Genomic DNA, 18,777 nt, shown 5'->3' on the forward strand with positions numbered 1-18,777 from the left:
TTCATCATCACCTGTAACAATCATATCATCAACATAAACCAGCAGTAGAGTAACTTTACCCTCTATCCTCTTCACAAAGAGAGTATGATCTCCATTTCCTTGTTTGTAACCATGCTTCTTCATAACAAGTCTGAGACGTTCAAACCATGCTCGAGGAGACTGTTTGAGCCCATACAAAGCCTTCTTCAGTTTACAGCATTTTCTAGGTTTCTCAAAACCCCGGGGCATACACATATATACTTCCTCTTCGAGATCTCCGTTGAGAAAGACATTTTTAACATCGAGTTGGCACATCTCCCAACCCTTCAGTACCGCCAAAGAAATAATAACTCTAACAGTCTTCATCTTCGCAACTGGGGCAAACGTCTTTAAGTAGTCGATCCCATATTTCTGACTGAACCCCTTGGCCACCAAACGTGCTTTGAACCTCTCAATGTTCCCATCTGGTTTGTACTTAATGGTGTAGACCCACTTTGACCCCACCAAATGAGCCGCTTCAGGAATCTCTACCACCTCCCATATCTGATTTCTGTCTAAGGCCTCCATCTCTTCTTGCATAGCATGAGTCCACTTGGAGTCACTCTGAGCCTCTGTAACACTCCTGGGAATCACAGCCACAGACAAGGATGATACAAAACATTTGTAGTCAGTGCTCAATGTAGAATAAGATACAAAGTTACCAATAGGGTGTTGGGTACATGACCTGACACCCTTTCTCAGGGCAATGGGAAGATCCCCCTTTTCATTTTTTGTCTGACTTCCTCTCTCAACAGGTTGCTTCTGAGCACGACTTGGGTCATCCAAGGAAGAAGTAGGATTGGGATTCAGAGTGGGCTTCTCACTATCAATCACCTTGTCAGTACAAACTCTCCTCCTAGAATACACCCGCCTGAACAGACGATTGCATTCTTTCTCTGTCTCCATAGGACACTCTCTTCTCCCCCTGTTCATGTACCTCAATAGACATCCCATCTCCTTCTTTTCCAAGCACATCGACGGATGGATTCTCTTCGTGCCTGTAATCCAGAAAATCTGTAAACTGAATGTCCTGACTTGGAGAATACTCTTCCTTAGACCTTGACTTCTCTCCCTGAAGAGAATTCTCACCAAAATAAGAGACATGTTCTAAGAATGTGACATCCTTGGTAATGTGAACATGACCAGTGGTGGGATCTAGACATTTATAGCCCTTTTGAGTAGGAGAATACCCAAGAAATATTCCCTTAATTGATTTGGGGTCAAGTTTTTTCACATTCGGGCTGTGATTATGAATGAAACACACACATCCAAAGACCCGAGGAGGGAGGTGAAAAGGTTGGCTACTCCCTGGAAGCTTAGAGTAGGGTGTACGACCATTTAGCACTCGACTAGGCATGCGATTAATCAAATAGGCACTAGTAATGACTGCATCTCCCCAATAATATTTTGGAAGATTCTTTTGGAACAATAAAGCTCTGGTGACATTTAGTAACTGACGGTTTTTTCTCTTAGCAACTCTATTTTGAAGAGGTGTATAACTACAAGATGTCTCATGAACAATCCCCCTCTTTCGAAGGAATTCCTCGATAGTGAGACACATATACTCACGAGCATTATCAGACCAGAATGTCTTGACAGACTAACCATACTGGTTTTCCACTAGGAGGATGAAGGTTTCTATAAGGTGAGGCACTTCGCTACGGTCTTTCAACAGATAAACAAAAGTACACCTTGAATAGTCATCTATGAAAGTCAGAAAGTACTGAAAACCACCACGAGAATGAATGTCTGAAGGCCCCCACACATAAGAATGAATCAAGGAGAAAGCTTTATTAGCACGACTATTTGAAATTGGATACGAAGCTCTAACATGCTTCGCAAACTGACACACATCACAAGATAACATGGAAATGTTTAAACTGGAACATAATTCAGGGAACAATTGTTTCAAAATCCCAAAAAGGAGATGACCAAGGCGTTCATGCAAATACAAAAATAACTGACGACACTCTTCCTTCTTCTTCTCTGTCCTGCTGACTGCTGTTGTGGCAACGTGTATAGGAAGCCGATATAAACCATCAGACACCAAACCAATCCCAATCTTCTTCCCTGTCACCAAGAAAGACTCCCTTTTCCTGCCACAGATGTAAAGGAGCCATCGGCAAGGGACACACGTTCCTATCCCGATGATAACTTGTAGTCATGAAAGAGTTTGGGGTTGCCAGTCATGTGATGAGTGGCATCGCTATCAACAATCCACTCTCCCATGCAAGAAGTACCTTGTTCACTTGAAACAGCCAGTGCCTGATTGACCTTCACCTCATCTGACGTGTCTGCTTGACCAACATCAATCTGGCTTAAATATGCTCGAAGCTCACGAATCTGTTCTGCAGAAATAGAAACTTTACCATCACTAGGATTCGTTGCATTCGAAACATGCTTCTTCCCACCAAAAGACCTTCCCTTACTATTATTCTTCTCTGGATGCAGGTCCCAACAAAAGTCCATAGTATGACCAAGTTTTTTGCAGTGTGTACATTTACAGGAAGAACGGGTAGTTCCCACAGAGGCACGGTTCATTGTGAGACATGGGATCCCCCTTTCTCCCACTTATGACTAGCCTCCTCTGCTCTTCAGCTTCAACACGAGAATAAACATCTTCAATACTGAATGATTCGTCAGAGTTAAGAATCTGACTCCCTATATTCTCGAATTCATCGTTCAGTCCAGCTAAGAAAAGGAATACCCTATTCTCCCACTCCTTGACCATATACTACATCTGGTCTTGGGCACAACTCCATGTAACATCAGAATGGTAGTCAAGGTCCTCCCACTTAGATTTTAATGCTGCGTAGAAATTTGCGACCGAGAGATCCCCTTGTCGCAGAGCATACACATCCTTCATTAGTTGATAGACACGAACCTTTCTTTTCTTTTGACCATACATCTGCTCCAAAATAATCCACATATCCCTCGCAGCCTTCTTACGAAGGGGTTGAATATCTGAAGACACTGAATTAACAATCCAAGTTTTTACCTGGTTGTCCTCAAGAAACCATGTATTCCAAGCCATACTATCCACAGCAGGTTCGACCTTTCTACCATTCACATAGGCAATTCGTCTGCGACCAGCGATCCCCATAGTAATTGCAGCAGACCATCGTAGATAATTCTCCTTGGTAAGGCGAATAGTGGTGACTTGAACGGGAACATTCTCAGTTCTATAAGCTCCAATTTCAGATTGATCAGTGTTGACGGTGGACAAGGAAGACGCTGCCATAATTAGAGACCAGCCCTACAAAGAGAGCAAAAAAAGGAACAACAACAGTGAGCAGCGGCAGAACACCAACAGCAAACAACGCTGGACAGCAGCGGCACATCGTGAGTGACTAAACGCAGGGCAGCGATCCAGAAGCGGAAGGACACCAGAGCTCACGGCAGTAGGCAAGGCATAGTCGGGCAGCCAGGGCAGACGGTGAAGGGAGAAGACGATGGGAGTCGAGAAGAGAAGCGGACAGGGAGCAGCGGACAGATAGACAGAAGCAACAGGGAGCTACTGCGAGTAAGCGGCAGGAACACCACGATGAAGGTAGCAGATGATGCAGAGGGGAACGCCGGACCCTCACAGCGGTAGAGACACAGCGGTAGAAAAAGGGGCGGAACCATGTCGCTGGAAGATGCAGAGGAGAGACGTCGGGAACCTCACGGCGGCAGAAGCAGGGCGACGCAAGGGGCGGAACCAGGTCGCCGGAAGATGCAGAGGAGAGACACCGGGAACCTCACGGCGGCAGAAGTAGGGCGACGCTTGACGGGGCGTTGGGGGCGTCAGGCGACGTCGGGCGAGGCGTCGGGCGCAGGAAGGAACCCGTCAGAGTCGGGTGATGAACAGTACCGAGCGATGAACAGTGTTGGGCGATGAATAGTGCCAGGAACAGTCCTCCTCCAACACGAACACAAGCAAAAGACAAACCAGTAACGCCGAAACTTCACAGCTCTGATACCATGTTGAAAAGTAAAAGCGTAAAGAACAATTGATGTAACGTGGAAAACCCTCAACAAGAGGGAGAAAAAACCACGGGTGAGGAGGTCGGTGCCCACTAGCAGCCAGACACTCTCTCTCTTAATTCTTCATTAACCTACAAGATTAGGTTTACAATGGTATAAGTATGCCCAAACAAGGACATAATGGATCGGGTCCTGACCCGGACCCATACATCAAGATCCGTCAACAATATGTATGCCCAACTTGAGGGAGAGTGTTGACACATGTTGTATTTGGGTCACCTATCCGAGTCTGGATCTGGACCCGATCCAGTGTGTTACTATTATGGCACTACTTAAGCTGTGTAAACCTTAATTTTTTATGTTGATGACAATCTTTGATAGAGAGTGTCTGGTTGCTAGTGGGCACCAGTCCTCCTCACCCGTGGTTTTTTCCCTCTAGTTGAGGGGTTTTCCACGTTACATCCGTGTGTGATCTGTAAATCAGGCCCAAAGAGACAAATACTTCAAGTAAATCAGCCTTGAAGCTTCCACCAACAAGTCAAACTCACAAGCCCTCAAACAAGAGGTGAGAAGAACTTGAATTAATCACAATATGAGATACATAAAGTAGGCTAAAAAGCCATATAGAGCAATAGAGAAGCTGCCCTATTTATAGAGGAGAGGGCCAAAGAGAAGGAGGAGGCAGTCCCAACGGCTAGAAATCTAGCCGTTGGGACTGGTCACCCTCTAGGTAAAACAGAAAAACGGAGAGGGATAAAAGGGGAAACTTACAACAGTTTCTGAAGGCTATGACAGTTCATACTGTCCCAACTCGTCATCAACAGGCCTTACTAGATTGTAAATGGCGAACAACTATGCAAGATGAGATGGATGCTCTCGTACAGCGTGGTACCTGGGAGTTGGTTGATCCACCTAAAGATTCTGACATCGTTGGTTCCAAATGGGTATTTACAGTCAAATATAATTCAGATGGGTCGTTAGAGCGATACAAGGCTCGATTAGTAGCTAAAGGTTACACTCAGACATACGGGGTTGACTTCTTTGAGACGTTCTCTCCTGTGGCACGATTGGGCACTATTCGCCTTATTATTTCTGTTGCAGTACACTCTGATTGGCCTATGTATCAGCTTGATGTGAAGAATGCTTTTTTGTATGGTGATCTTGAGGAGACTGTATATATGCAGCAACCACCAGGGTTCGAAAGACAGGGGGAGTGTAGTAAAGTGTGTCGGTTGAAGAAGGCCATCTATGGACTCAAACAAAGTCCTAGGGCATGGTTCCACAAATTATCAGAGGTGGTTTCACAATGCGGATTTGAACGATCTCCGTTGGATCATTCCCTATTCATCAAGAAGACCTCCACAGGTATAGTTGTCATGATAGTTTATGTTGATGACATTATCTTGACAGGTGATTGTGGTCGAGAAATATCTGCTACTAAGGTCTTTCTTCAAAAACATTTTGTCACAAAGGATCTTGGTCACTTGAGATATTTTCTTGGGATTGAAGTTGTGGAAAACAAAGAAGGTGTAGCATTGTCTCAAAGGAAGTATGTCCTTGATTTACTGCAGGACACAGGGATGCTAGGGACCAAGCCGGCTAATCTCCCTATGAACCCACGTATTCACCTTCATGATGATCAATCAGAACTAGTGGATTCTCGATCTTACAGGTCTCTCATTGGGAAACGACTTTATGTTACTGTAACAAGGCCAGACATAAGCTTTGCTGTTGGAAAATTAAACCAGTTTATGGAAAAGCCTAGAAAAGTCCACTGGGATGCAGCGATGATGGTATTGAAATACCTAAAATCATCCCCAGGCAGAGGCCACTTCTTTAAGAAGGGTGAATCTCTTGATGTTGTTGCTTATAGTGATGCTGACTATGCAGGGTCTGTTGATGATAGAAGGTCTACAACTGGCTTCTGTGTCTTTGTTGGAGGTAATCTCATATCATGGAGAAGCAAGAAACAAAATGTAGTCTCTAGATCAAGTGCAGAATCTGAATATAGAGCAATGGCTCAAACGGCGACTGAGATTACGTGGGTTAAATCTATGCTAACGAATATGAGTATTCATGTTCCTCTTCCTATGAAAATGTACTATGATAACAAGGCGGCCACTTACATTGCAAACAATCCTGTATTTCATGAAAGAACAAAGCACATTGAGGTGGATTGTCATTATATTCGTGACCTTATAAAAGAAGGTGTGGTGTCCACTGTTCATGTTGCTTCTGAAGACCAAGCAGCAGATATGTTTACTAAAGCTCTTCCAATTGGTGATTTCTCTAGATGTTGTAACAAGCTGAGCATGGTTGATATCTATGCTCCAGCTTGAGGGGGAGTGTTGAAATTAGAAAGTTTGTTTTTAAATGTGGTAGTTATTTGATTATTTAAGAGTTAGGGTTCCTTTTTGTCCTTTTAATATTTTATTTGTCCTTCTCTTGTAACTGTCTCAGCCGTGCCCTAATCTCCCTTTAAGTTGAGATTAGAGCACGAGATTAAAGAAAAGTTTTCTCGCCTCTCTCTCTCTCTCTCTCCCACTCTCATTCTTCCCTTCTTCATCACGTAACAATATATATGTATACATTTGGGATACATACATTCTAACACCCCCCCTCAAACTTACGGTGTGATAACCGAAAGTTTGCCAAGGAGAAATTTGAATCTGGCAGCAGCAAGAGCTTTAGTGAAGAAGTCGCCAAGCTGATACTCTGATGGAACATAGGAGAGATCAATGTTTTTCTGCAAGAATTCTTCACGAACATAATGACAATTCATTTCTATATGCTTTGTTCTTTCGTGAAATGTGTGATTGCTAGCAATATATATTGCACTTTTGTTGTCACAACAAAGCTTGATAGGATTCGTGATCTGAATTCCCATATCTTTCAGTAAGTTTTTGAGCCACACTATCTCCATTGTTGTAGTTGCCATTACACGATACTCAGCTTCTATTGATGATAGCGACACCTTATTCTGTTTCTTGCATCGCCAGGAAATTAAGGAATCACCTAAAAACACACAAAAACCAGTGGTGGAGTGCCTATTATTGGGATCTCCACCCCAATCAGCATCTGTATAAGCAACTAATTCTAATACAGAAGAGGAAGACAGAAATAGTCCTTTGTTGATAGTGTTTTTCACATAACGGACAATCCGCATTGCCGCTCCCATGTGCACTGAGGTGGGTTTTTGTTGAAATTGACTTATCACGTGCACGACATGAGCAATGTCAGGTCTGGTGATGGAGAGATAAGAGAGAGCGCCAACTATTTGCCGAAATGGAGTGGGATTCTCCAATATCTCTCCATCATCAATTTTCATTTTTACTCCCAATGCTTCTGGAGTATCCACAACTTTGTCATCTGAGATACCTGTTCTGTCAACTAATTCACTAGCAAACTTCATTTGAGAAAGAAGATAACCCTGCTTGCTATAAACAACTTCAATTCCAAGAAAATAAGTTAGTCTTCCCAAATCAGTTATTTGAAAACATTTGTTAAGAAAATGTTTTACCTCTATAATCCCTTCATCAACACTCCCAGTAATAACCATATCATCAACATACAATAATAAAACAATTACACCTACGGAGATGGTTTTTACAAACATGGCAGTATCAGAGTAGCAAGATTGAAAACCTTGATTAAACATGACACTACTAAACTTGTCAAACCAGGCCTTGGGAGCTTGCTTTAAACCATAAAGGGCTTTCCTTAGACGTAAAATTTTGTTTTGAGGTAGATCAAAACCAGGGGGAGCACTCATGAAAACTTCTTCCTGTAAGTGACCATTTAAGAAAGCATTTTTAACATCCATTTGAAAAATAGTCCAATGTTTAACAGAAGCAATGACAATAAGAGTTCTAACAGAAATCATGCGAGCAACAGGAGCAAAGGTTTCTTCATAATCAATCCCATATTCTTGAGCATATCCCTTGGCAACAAGTCTGGCCTTATATCTTTCTAAGGTTCCATCACTTTTAGTTTTGATTTTATAGATCCATCTACAACCAATAGTCTTTTTCTCCGTTGGTAGAGGCACAATATCCCAAGTCTCATTGCTTTCAAGAGCTTTAAGCTCAAGATTCATGGCTTCAATCCAATTGGGATCTTCCTTAGCTTCAAGGTAAGAAGATGGTTCATAAAAAGAATGATGTGCCATAAGACAAGCTCGAAATTTTGGAGAAAAAGACTCGTAAGAGATAAATCTTTGAGGAGGCCTAATGTGCCTTTGGGATCTCCTAGGAAGAGATTGATTAGTTTCTTGATTTTGGGGATCTCTTCTTCTATAAACTAATATCTCTTTTGGAGGAATCATACGAGTAGAATTATCGTTGTTGACTTCTTCATTTGGCGCTTCTACAACTTTATCGGGTTCATCATCATCAATATCATCATCATCATCAATATCATTAGTCCAAAGAAAAGTATAATCTTCTAGTTTATTGGGTTCATCTTTGAAACCATCTTCATTTTCTAAAAAGATCACATTTCTAGAAACATAAACTTTATCTCTTTGAATATCATAACATCTATAACCCTTTTGAGTTTCGGAATACCCAATAAAAACACAAGAAATAGCTTTGGAAGAAAGCTTATCGTCTTTGTCACTTAACACAAAACATTTGCAACCAAAGACTTTAAGTCTATTGTAATTAGGTTTAACATGGTGAAGTTTTTCAAAAGGAGAAATATGTTTCAAAAGTTTGGTAGGCATTCTATTTGATAAGATTAGAAAGAATTATATTTTGATTAACTTCGAAATCTGCCCTAACTCCTCTTTATATAGACTAGAGGAGAGTGAGAAGATACAAGAGACCCATCTAAAGAAAATGTTATTACAAAAGTACCCTCTTAAACCTAAAACTGAATATAAACACATCTTAACACTCCCCCTCAAGTTGGAGCGTATATGTCAAATAGGCTCAACTTGGAACAGCAGCTTTGGAATGGTCCCCTTGCAAGAGCCTTAGTAAAGATATCAGCTGTTTGCCCTGTAGTTGAAATGTGTGAGGTACTTACAAACCCCTTTTGAATCATGTCTCTGGTATAGTGACAATCTACTTCAACATGCTTGGTTCTTTCATGAAAAGCCGGATTATTAGCAATAAACAGTGCAGCTTTGTTATCACATAACAATTGCATAGGAAGAGGCACTTCGACAGTAAGATCCAACATCAGGGATCTAACCCACATAACTTCAGCAGTACCCTGAGCCATAGCTCTATACTCAGATTATGCACTTGATCTGGCAACCACAGTTTGCTTCTTACTCTTCCATGTAACCAAGTTAGATCCAATAAACACACAAAATCCAGTGGTGGATTTTCTGTCCGAGGGGCATCCCGCATAGTCAGCATCAACATACACAGATATAGTGAGTGAGGTACCATTCTGAAAGAAGAGTCTCGTTCCTGGTGAATTCTTTAGATACCTAAGAATCATCATAGCAGCATCCCAATGAACTTTCTTGGGCTTATCCATAAATTGACTCACTCTGCTAACAGCATAGGCAATGTCAGGTCGAGTAACAGTGATGTATAGGAGCTTCCCAACAATCCCTCTATACTGTCTCGCATCAACATCTTCAGTATCATCATCATACAAGCGGGTATTGATATCCATAGGCGTGGATGCAGGTCGACACCCCAGCATCCCTGTCTCTTGCAAAACATCAGTAACGTATTTCCTCTGGCACATGATAAGGCCCTTTCGATTTCTGGCAAACTCAATACCGAGGAAATAACGTAGTTCACCAAGGTCCTTGGTGACAAAGTGTTGTCATCAACATAGACAAGAACTATCACCGTACCTGTAGAAGTCTTCTTGACAAAGAGGGAATGATCGGCCGAAGAACGTCTGAAGCCCTCATTCTCAATATTCTCTGACAATTTCTGAAACCAAGCTCGATGACTCTGTTTCAGACCATAAATCGTCTTTCGCAATCTGCACACTTTCTGACACTCCCCCTCAGCAACAAACCCTGGTGGTTGCTGCATATACACTTCTTCATGTAAGTCACCATAGAGAAAGGCATTTTTGACATCAAGTTGTGATAGGGACCAATTCTTGCTGACAGCCACAGCAAGGAGAATCCGTAAAGAAGCATGTCGTGCCACAGGAGAGAAGGTATCATAATAATCAACCCCATAAGTTTGGGTATAGCCTTTAGCAACCAGTCGAGCCTTATATCTGTCAAGGCTGCCATCCGCTCTGTATTTGATAGTAAAGACCCATCGGCAACCAACAATGGCGGCATCAGCTGAAGGAGTAACAAGTGTCCAGGTGCCTCTAGATTGAAGAGCATCCATCTCTTCTTGCATAGCTGCGGCCCATTTTGGATCAGAGAGAGCATCCATGGGATTCTGTGGAAGAGCAATAGCCGACAGCCCCTTGACAAACTGTCGGTACATAGGAGTGAGTCTATCCATGGATAAATGGCCAGAGATAGGATGCAAAGTGCAACTGCGTTTGCCTTTCCTTTGAGCAATGGGCATATCAAGTTCATTAGGAGCAGGAACATGCTCGTGACATTCTCCTATGCCATCATTACATTCTCCTGTGTCAGGAATTACCTTGGGCGTGCTGGGTGAAGGCACAGGGGCACAGTGAGAGGGCGCAACAGGTTTAGTACGACGTTGGTAGACAGCCCCAAAGCGTGAGTCAACTGGTTTTGGACAACTCATGAGAGGTAGAGGAAAATGGACTTCATCATTCAATTCAGGCGCCCTTAATTGAGTTCCATTTGGGGAGAAGAAAGAGGTTGACTCAAAGAATGTAACGTCAGCACTCACATAATACCGATGAGTAGAAGGATCATAACATCGATATCCCTTTTGAGTGCGGGAATAACCAACAAAGATCGTTTTGATGGCCCGAGGAGACAACTTATCTCGCCCAGGACCAAGCAACTGAACAAAGGCAACACATCCAAAAACACGAGGTGGAACAGAAAACAAGTCTCTGTCAGGAAAGAGGACAGAGATAGGAATAAGGTCTCCCAACACAGATGACGGCATACGATTAATAAGATAGCATGCTGTGAGAACAGCATCTCCCCAGTAAGAATGAGGAACATGGCTATGTATGATAATGGTTCTGGCAACATCAAGAATATGACGGTGTTTCCTTTCAGCAACCCCATTTTGTTGGGAGGTATAGGCACAAGAGGTTTGGTGGATGATACCCTTATCCCTGAAAAATTGTTCTAAAGAGGAAGCACAGAACTCAAGAGCATTGTCAGAGCGCACAATTTTGACACAAGTATCAAACTGAGTCAGAATTTCATTGATAAAATTTTTAATTACATGACCCACTTCAGATTTATTCTTCATAAGAAAAACCCAACTAACACGACTGTGGTCATCGACAGCAACAAGATAATATCGATGACCTTGAAGATCAGGTGTACGACTCGGGCCCCAAACATCAAAATGAAGTAACTCAAACACGGAGTGGCTACGTCTACTGGGCCGCGGAGGAAAGGATAACCGATGGTGTTTGCCCAACTGACAAGACTCACATTGAAAAGAAGACTTAGGAGACAGCTGAGGAAGAACATGCAGCAGTTTCTGAAATGGTAGATGTCCAAAACGTAAATGCCAAGTATAAGCCGAGGATGAGGATGACCCTAAAGAGGTAGACCCAGCAAAGGGAAAGGGATGCACTAGCCTGTAAAGACCTGCCCTAATTCCCGCCGCTGCTGCTCTGTCTCCGCAGCTCCTCCGCTGCTCCGCCGCTGCTCTGCACACTGCTGCTCCTCCGCTGCACGCTGCTCCGCCGTTGCTCTGCACGCTAATTTTCTTCTCAGCGTCTTCGCTGTCGTCTCTGGTATCTCTCTTCGTTCAGCTCTGTTGTTGCCTCTTCCAGCCGATCAGACTTATGGATTGCTACATGCGTTAACTGCATATTGCTTCATGATCAGCATGTTGTCTTTCGATATGTGATTGTATTCTTTTGCCTACACTTCCTATTCCGTGGCTCGGTTTCCTCCTTTGTGTTGAAAGATGTCTGAAATTAGCAGTGGCGCTAATACCTCTTCCTTTGTATCGTCGGGAGAGATGAAGAGTTCCCCATTTTCCAGCATTATCACCAAAATGGATGGGGGTAATTACGAGATGTGGGCCATGCAAGTAAAAAGAACCTTGATCGCTCATGAGAAGGAACATCTCATATTGGAGCCCGAGCCCATACATAAGGTAGGAAAATATACTACTTGGTTTAAAGATAATTCGTTGGTTATAGTATGGATTGTTGGTACTCTTACTCAAGACATTGCAAATGAAGTCTTGCATAAGCAAAATGCAAAGGATATGTGGGATTCCCTTGCAGCCACCTATTCACAAGCAAGGAATGAAACAAGAATTATGCAACTTCATCATGATATTCATCAGATGCGTCAAGATGGTCGACCTCTTCATACTTATTATTCTAGTCTCAAGTCCATGTTTGAGAGACTAAATAGCTACTTTCCTGCATGTAAGTGTGAACAACAAAAGGCACAATTGGGAGTAATGCATATCTAGGTCCTAGTTTTTGTTTAATCTAGCCGTTGGGACTAGTCACCCTCTAGGTAAAACAGAAAAACGGAGAGGGATAAAAGGGGAAAAACAGAAAATAAACTAAAAGAAAAGATACATAAAGAAAGCAAAAATTACATAAGTGACCTAAGTACCCAAAAGATATAAAATATATATATACATATAAAGCATATATTAGATGACTAATATATGTGATATATATAAATATATATATGTATACATTTGGGATACATACATTCTAACATGATCATCATTCTACTCGCTTTTACCATTTCTACACATTCTGTAAATCACTTTTCTACCCTAATCTCTTCATAATGAAGATTAGGGTTAGTGAATGATTAAGTTTTCTTTCTCCAAGTCTTACGGCGGCTACTCTTTCTCTCTCTCTCCACATCTCACGACCTACCATCTCCAAACCCCAAGGCTGCAACATTCTCCATGGTTTTTTTGAAAGAAGAAGTATATATGGAACAACCTCCAGGTTAAGCTACTAATGATCCAACCAAATGGGTGTGTAAGTTACAAAGATCACTATATGAGCTCAAGCAAGCATCTGGCTCATGGTTCGATAGATTTTCTACTCATGTACAACACGATGGTTTTCTCAGAAGTTCCCTTTATCATTCCTTGTTCATATATCATTCAGGTAAAATTACAACTTGGCTACTCATATATGTAGATGACATAGTTCTCACTGGAAATTCTTCATATCTCATGTTAAGGAAGTATTGAAACAACAATTCAAAATGAAGGATCTCGGTGAACTACAATATTTTTTGGGTGAGCTTGATAGAAAGGGTGACATGTTTACTCTTACTCAGCACAAATGTACTCTTGATATATTGGACAAAGCAGGTATGACAAGTTGCAAGCCCATCAATACTCATAGTGTTCTCAACACAAAATTAAATGTCTCTAATGGGAGTAATGCATATCTAGGTCCTAGTTTTTATCGGAGTATAGTTGGCATGTTGCAATATCTCACCTTTACACGCCCAGACATAGTACATGCAGTGAAACAAGTTTCTCAATTTATGCATGCAACAGAAAGATGTATGGATGCTACTAAACGTATTTTGCGTTATCTTAGGGCTACTCTTGGGGATGAACTCGTCTACACAAGAACGACAACTGATTTGAATGGACATACCATTTTCACCTATGCTAATGCATATTGGACCGGTGATCCAGATGATAGACGATCAGTTTCAGGTTACTGTATCTCCCTTAACTCCAATCTTGTTTGCTGGAATAGCAAGAAACAACATGCAGTTGTCAGATCGAGTACTGAGGCAGAATATAGGGCAATGGCTGCCGATGCGGCTGAAGCTTCATTGTTGCGTCATCTGCTTGGGGAACTCTCTCTTCTTATTGCCCAATCATCTCTATTTTATTATAACCAAAGTGCCATCAAGATTACTTTCAATCCAATCCTACATAATCGCACTAAGCATATAGAGATTGATCAACATTTCATTCGCCAGAAGGTTGAGGAAAACGAAATTGTTCCTACTTGTATACCCACGTCTCAACAAGTGGCTGATCCATTTACCAAGGGTCTCATAGGACATCATTTATGAGAATTGAAGAACAAGTTGTTCATGATCAAACCTCATGCACAACTTGAGGGGGTCCGTTAAGATATGGGTCTGGCCTAGTCAGATCAGACCTGACCCGACTCATCTTAACCACACGCATGCGTGGTGGCATACTTGTAATTTTTAATATTGCTTTTTATATTTTGTTTGTATACTAAATTGTGATTAGTATATAATGATAACAAGAGGCAGGCGTCAAAGCTGCTGCCCTCTTTCTTCTCTTTCTCTCTCTCTCTCTCTTGCACGAGCAGTCTATTCCTCTTCTGCTCCTTTTGTATATACTAAAGATGCCATCCGGTGGTTTGGTGTTACATATCAAAAATCTTACACACCCATCTTCTCGCAGACATCACCCATATGGAATTCTACGGCCAAAACCTAAATGGCAACCTCACTTGTACCTTGCAAAGATCCAGTGAACTGGGTGGAGAAGCCATCAAGTCTCCCCGCTTGAACTCCACGGTCATTGAATCCTCTGATTCCGGCCATAGCTTCGTTCTAATACCAACTTCTTGCCATATTAATTTTTCCCATGAAAGTGAAGTCAAGGTAACATTAGGACATAATTAACCTCTCATGAACTTGATAAATAGAAAAGCAACCAAAAAATTCTAATAAATGACTTGTAACACACAACATATGCTAAAAGGAGGAAAAGTCCCTTTACATTCAACTATTCTTTCCATTTGTGTCAAAATAAAAAATGGTGGTGATTAGTATTACTTGAGAACCTAAACAAAGTAACTTAAATCTTTACCTATACCAAAGGTTGAAATGCGTGGTGAGTTCAACCCCATGCTCCTTATATGGTTTTGAACAACATGGCAGATGTTCTTTTCATCCTTCACAGATCCATCAGTTATCAGAAATATTTGAGGGACACTAGATAGGGACTTGGAAAACATCTTCATAGCCTGTAGAAATTTCAATATCAAGATAGAGAAAAGGTTGATGGAAACAAGATAACAAAAAAATCAGAATAAGCAACACAAAGGAATTCAGAGTACAATAGATCAAGAAAAGGCCAACATTCAAGTCATTACATGGCTTAGACTTTAGAATGTGTTTCATGTAAAGTGAAAAGGTTGAATTGAAGTGTTGGTACCTCATTTAGGGGAAGAAGAATGCTGGTGCCACCAGTTGCATGACACGTCTCACTTAGCCACTGATGGGCTTCTTCTATCTTTTCCTCGGTTGCAGGCACTAAAGATGATGAAAATGAGAAAATTTCTTCGTTGAAGCTCATAATGCTGAAAGAGTCTGTAGGCCTAAGATTCATAAGTGCAGCTGATACAGCATTTTTGGACTCTTCCAGCGGCAATCCTTGGATGCTTGCACTTGTGTCAATAAGAAATATGACCTCTCTCCTGAAAACCTACAGCATTCATAAAAATAAGAGGCACTTACAAGTGAACATGGAAACAGAAACTACACCTGAATAATACTTACCTGAGAGTACTGGTCATAAGCAATGCATTTAACCATTATCCTATATTTTCTAATAGCATCATTGAAGAAGCCAAAATGAAGATAACAAACAGTAGAATTATTCTTTTATCGGAGATGATAGCCACAATATCCTAATAATCAGAAGATGTGATACCATAGCTATTCATTGACTAGTGCCCCATTTCTTTGGACATTAACAACTGTAACTAACATAGTAGTAAGAAAACTGAAAAAGTGTAAGAGGCATGATAATTTTAACTCAGTTAACTGACTTTTGCCATTTGTGCTCCACTCTAGGGCGATCAATAATAACCTAGAATCAAAAGATGTGGTGCTATAGCTCTTCAGTGAGTATAATCTTTTGACTCGAATGAGTTGTAGTTAACAAACTAGCAGAGAAATCGACTTTCATCATATTATGTTCTATGCTGAAGGGATGAAGGCATTCACTTTTCGGGATTAGTGTAAAATCTTCCTTTATGATTATTTAAAATATTGCAAGCTCTGACAGAGATAATGAAAGAAAAAACATGTTTCCAAAAGTTTATGGGCACTCTACATTGAGCAAACCTTCTTGTATACCCTTGTTAGAGAAATTTTTAACAACTTCAATAGGCAAAATAGTGGAAAATATGAAGATAAAATGACTCGAATATCCTTAAGAGAAAATGCTCAAAGGCCTTTGTTTGTAGCTCTATGTTTGTGAACATTAACTAATGATGGAGGAGATAGATTCAGAGAAATGAAAAAAGTAAAGCTATGGATTCACCACATTAGTATCATCATGACCAGTAAAAACTTGTAAATCCCTTTGACTAGTGATGCATCATGATCTTTACATTTGGAAAAAAGAATTTCCTATAAGGGAATACATCAATATCTGGTGTTTCTGAGTTTGTCATTGACTCCTAAAAATGCCACAATAGCATGTAAAGTACAATGTTGTCGCCAGGGCATAGGTGCATGTTCAGCATTGACCCACTTGCACCAAATGAAAATGGACATATAGGCACCTTTAATCATAAAGCGGACCATACTTTTCCACATAAGATCTACACAATAATAGATTATAAAACTAAAATTCATCATTAATGTCATTGAGTACCTTCGCATGCAGATTGCTTGCAGGAAGAATGTAAAGACAGAATATGTTGCGCTTATCAAAATCATCTGGATGTGGAGGTTGAACAAGCAGACCGCCAAAGACATCATCAGAAGACACCTGAGTTTTAAACAAGAAAAAAATCACTTTTGCATGTATATACATACACACATACATACATGAACACACACACACATATATATATGTGTGTGTGTGTGTGCACTGATGAATATAAAAGATATAGTTGTCATGATCCAGTAACCACAATGGTGAAAATGTTGTGGAATGTTATCATCGATAAACAGAACTTTGGACAGAAAGCTGATGAGTGTCATGCATAGCTCACAGTCAAGGTGTACTATCCATGGTTTAGTGCAGGATTTTTGCAAAACCTGATGGAGTATGTCCTCCAAGTTGCTTGCAATAGCAGGACCAGCATGCTCAAGTTGAAAGTTGCTTCCTCAAAAGGACTGATCAACATCAGTCAGATTCAAGGACATTACTTGCACTCATTGAGGGAAAGAACATTTGTCACCCTCACTTATTTCTACTCAGGAGCAGCCCATCCTTCCCTCTTCATCTCATGTACCTAACATTAAACAGTCTGCTGAACACGATGGAGAAAAGAGAGAGAACGAGAGAGAGAGAGAATAAAACCTTCGTATTATCTTTGCTAACCCTAATCTCTAATTTAAGAGAGATTAGGGGTCAACAGATCTCCTTACATATGAGAGACACACAAATATATAAAATGACCAAAGAAGACTCTAATTCTTTAAAAACTGGAAAGCTACCACACTTAAATATAAACTTTCTAATTTCAACACAGTCTATCCAGGCTTGCCATTTGACTGAGTGGTGGGTAAGGCATTGCAATTTCTCCATGGATTTTCAGGTGCTTTTGATGGACTTTAGCAAATGAGGACGATATATTCCATCAAGTTGTAAACTCTAGGAAGTGGATAGAAGCCATATGTGATGAGGTCGAAGCATCACATGAATGTGGCGCTCGGGAGATTGTCCCTCAACGACAAGAAAATTGTGGCCCATGGGATGCAAATGGCTGCATAAATATAAATACATTCCCATGGGAGGGGTACAAAGTGCAACTTGTTGCCAAATGATTCGTTCAGCAGGCTAGACAAAATTATGATGACATATAACCCAGTTGTAAGAATGGGTACCATTCGGGTTATTATAATCCTTGCTATTGCACATAAATGGTCACTTAGTCAATTTGATGTCAAGAATGCATTCTTACATGGAGATCTGAAGGAGGAGATCTACATGGAGAAACCTCTGGATGGATAGATGGAAGAAGATTCAAAGCAATATATATAATGAAAACAAGCTTCATAGTCATGGTTCAATAGTTTCTCCTTTGAAATCCAAAAATCATGGTTTGTGGAGAGCTCGCCTGGACCATTTCCTGTTTCCTCTATAATCAATTGGGTATCACTACTTTGTTGTTGATATATGTGGATGATATTGTCATCAGAGATAGTTCAGATGACTACATAAACAAGGTGAAGGTATTCCTAGTCAAAATATTTAAAATGAAGGATTTTTTGGAGAACTACATTATTTTCTTGGAGTTGAGGTTGACAAAATAGGTGGCCGGACGATGCTTAGCCAGCAGGCCCAACACAAATATGTAATTGACGTTTTGAGCAAATCGGACATGAATGATTGCAAACACCTAGCCACCGCAAGCATTTTCACAAGCTAGCAGTCCATGATGGAGAATTGTATTATGACCGTTATAATTTGAGAAAGCAATACAACAAGAAAGAAAGAAGAAAGAAAGAGGAAGAGAGGAGAAGAAGAAGAAGGAAAGGAGAGGAAAAGAGAGAATGAGGGAAAGAGAGGGCTAATCCCTTCTTTAAGTAGGGATTAGAGAAGTTACAATAAGGACCACTAAAATAAAGAAATTATTAAAAATGACTTAAGTATCTAAACATACTTAATATCTACTCCTCAACTATAAATATTTATTATTCTCAACATTCCCCCTCAAGCTAGAGCATAGATATAAATCATCTTTAGTTTGGTACAAAACTTCCAAAATCCTAAACTTGCAAGTAGTTTGGTGAAG

At 40.8% G+C, this 18,777-nt stretch overlaps 1 protein-coding gene across 2 annotated transcripts in view; it reads right to left on the reverse strand.

Moving 5' to 3' along the window:
* LOC116257954 (uncharacterized) overlaps positions 1-18,777 on the reverse strand; it is a 106,814-nt gene that overhangs the window by 43,878 nt on the left and 44,159 nt on the right. For both annotated transcript variants that reach the window (XM_031634981.2, XM_031634980.2), the window contains 3 exons: positions 16,686-16,802; positions 15,237-15,506; positions 14,889-15,045 (listed from right to left, as the gene is read on the reverse strand). In XM_031634981.2, coding sequence (XP_031490841.1) covers positions 14,889-15,045; positions 15,237-15,506; positions 16,686-16,802 — 544 coding nt within the window. The remainder of the gene's footprint in view (positions 1-14,888; positions 15,046-15,236; positions 15,507-16,685; positions 16,803-18,777) is intronic.

This window comes from Nymphaea colorata, chromosome 7 (genome assembly GCF_008831285.2).
Source record: "Nymphaea colorata isolate Beijing-Zhang1983 chromosome 7, ASM883128v2, whole genome shotgun sequence".
Lineage (NCBI taxonomy): Eukaryota > Viridiplantae > Streptophyta > Magnoliopsida > Nymphaeales > Nymphaeaceae > Nymphaea > Nymphaea colorata.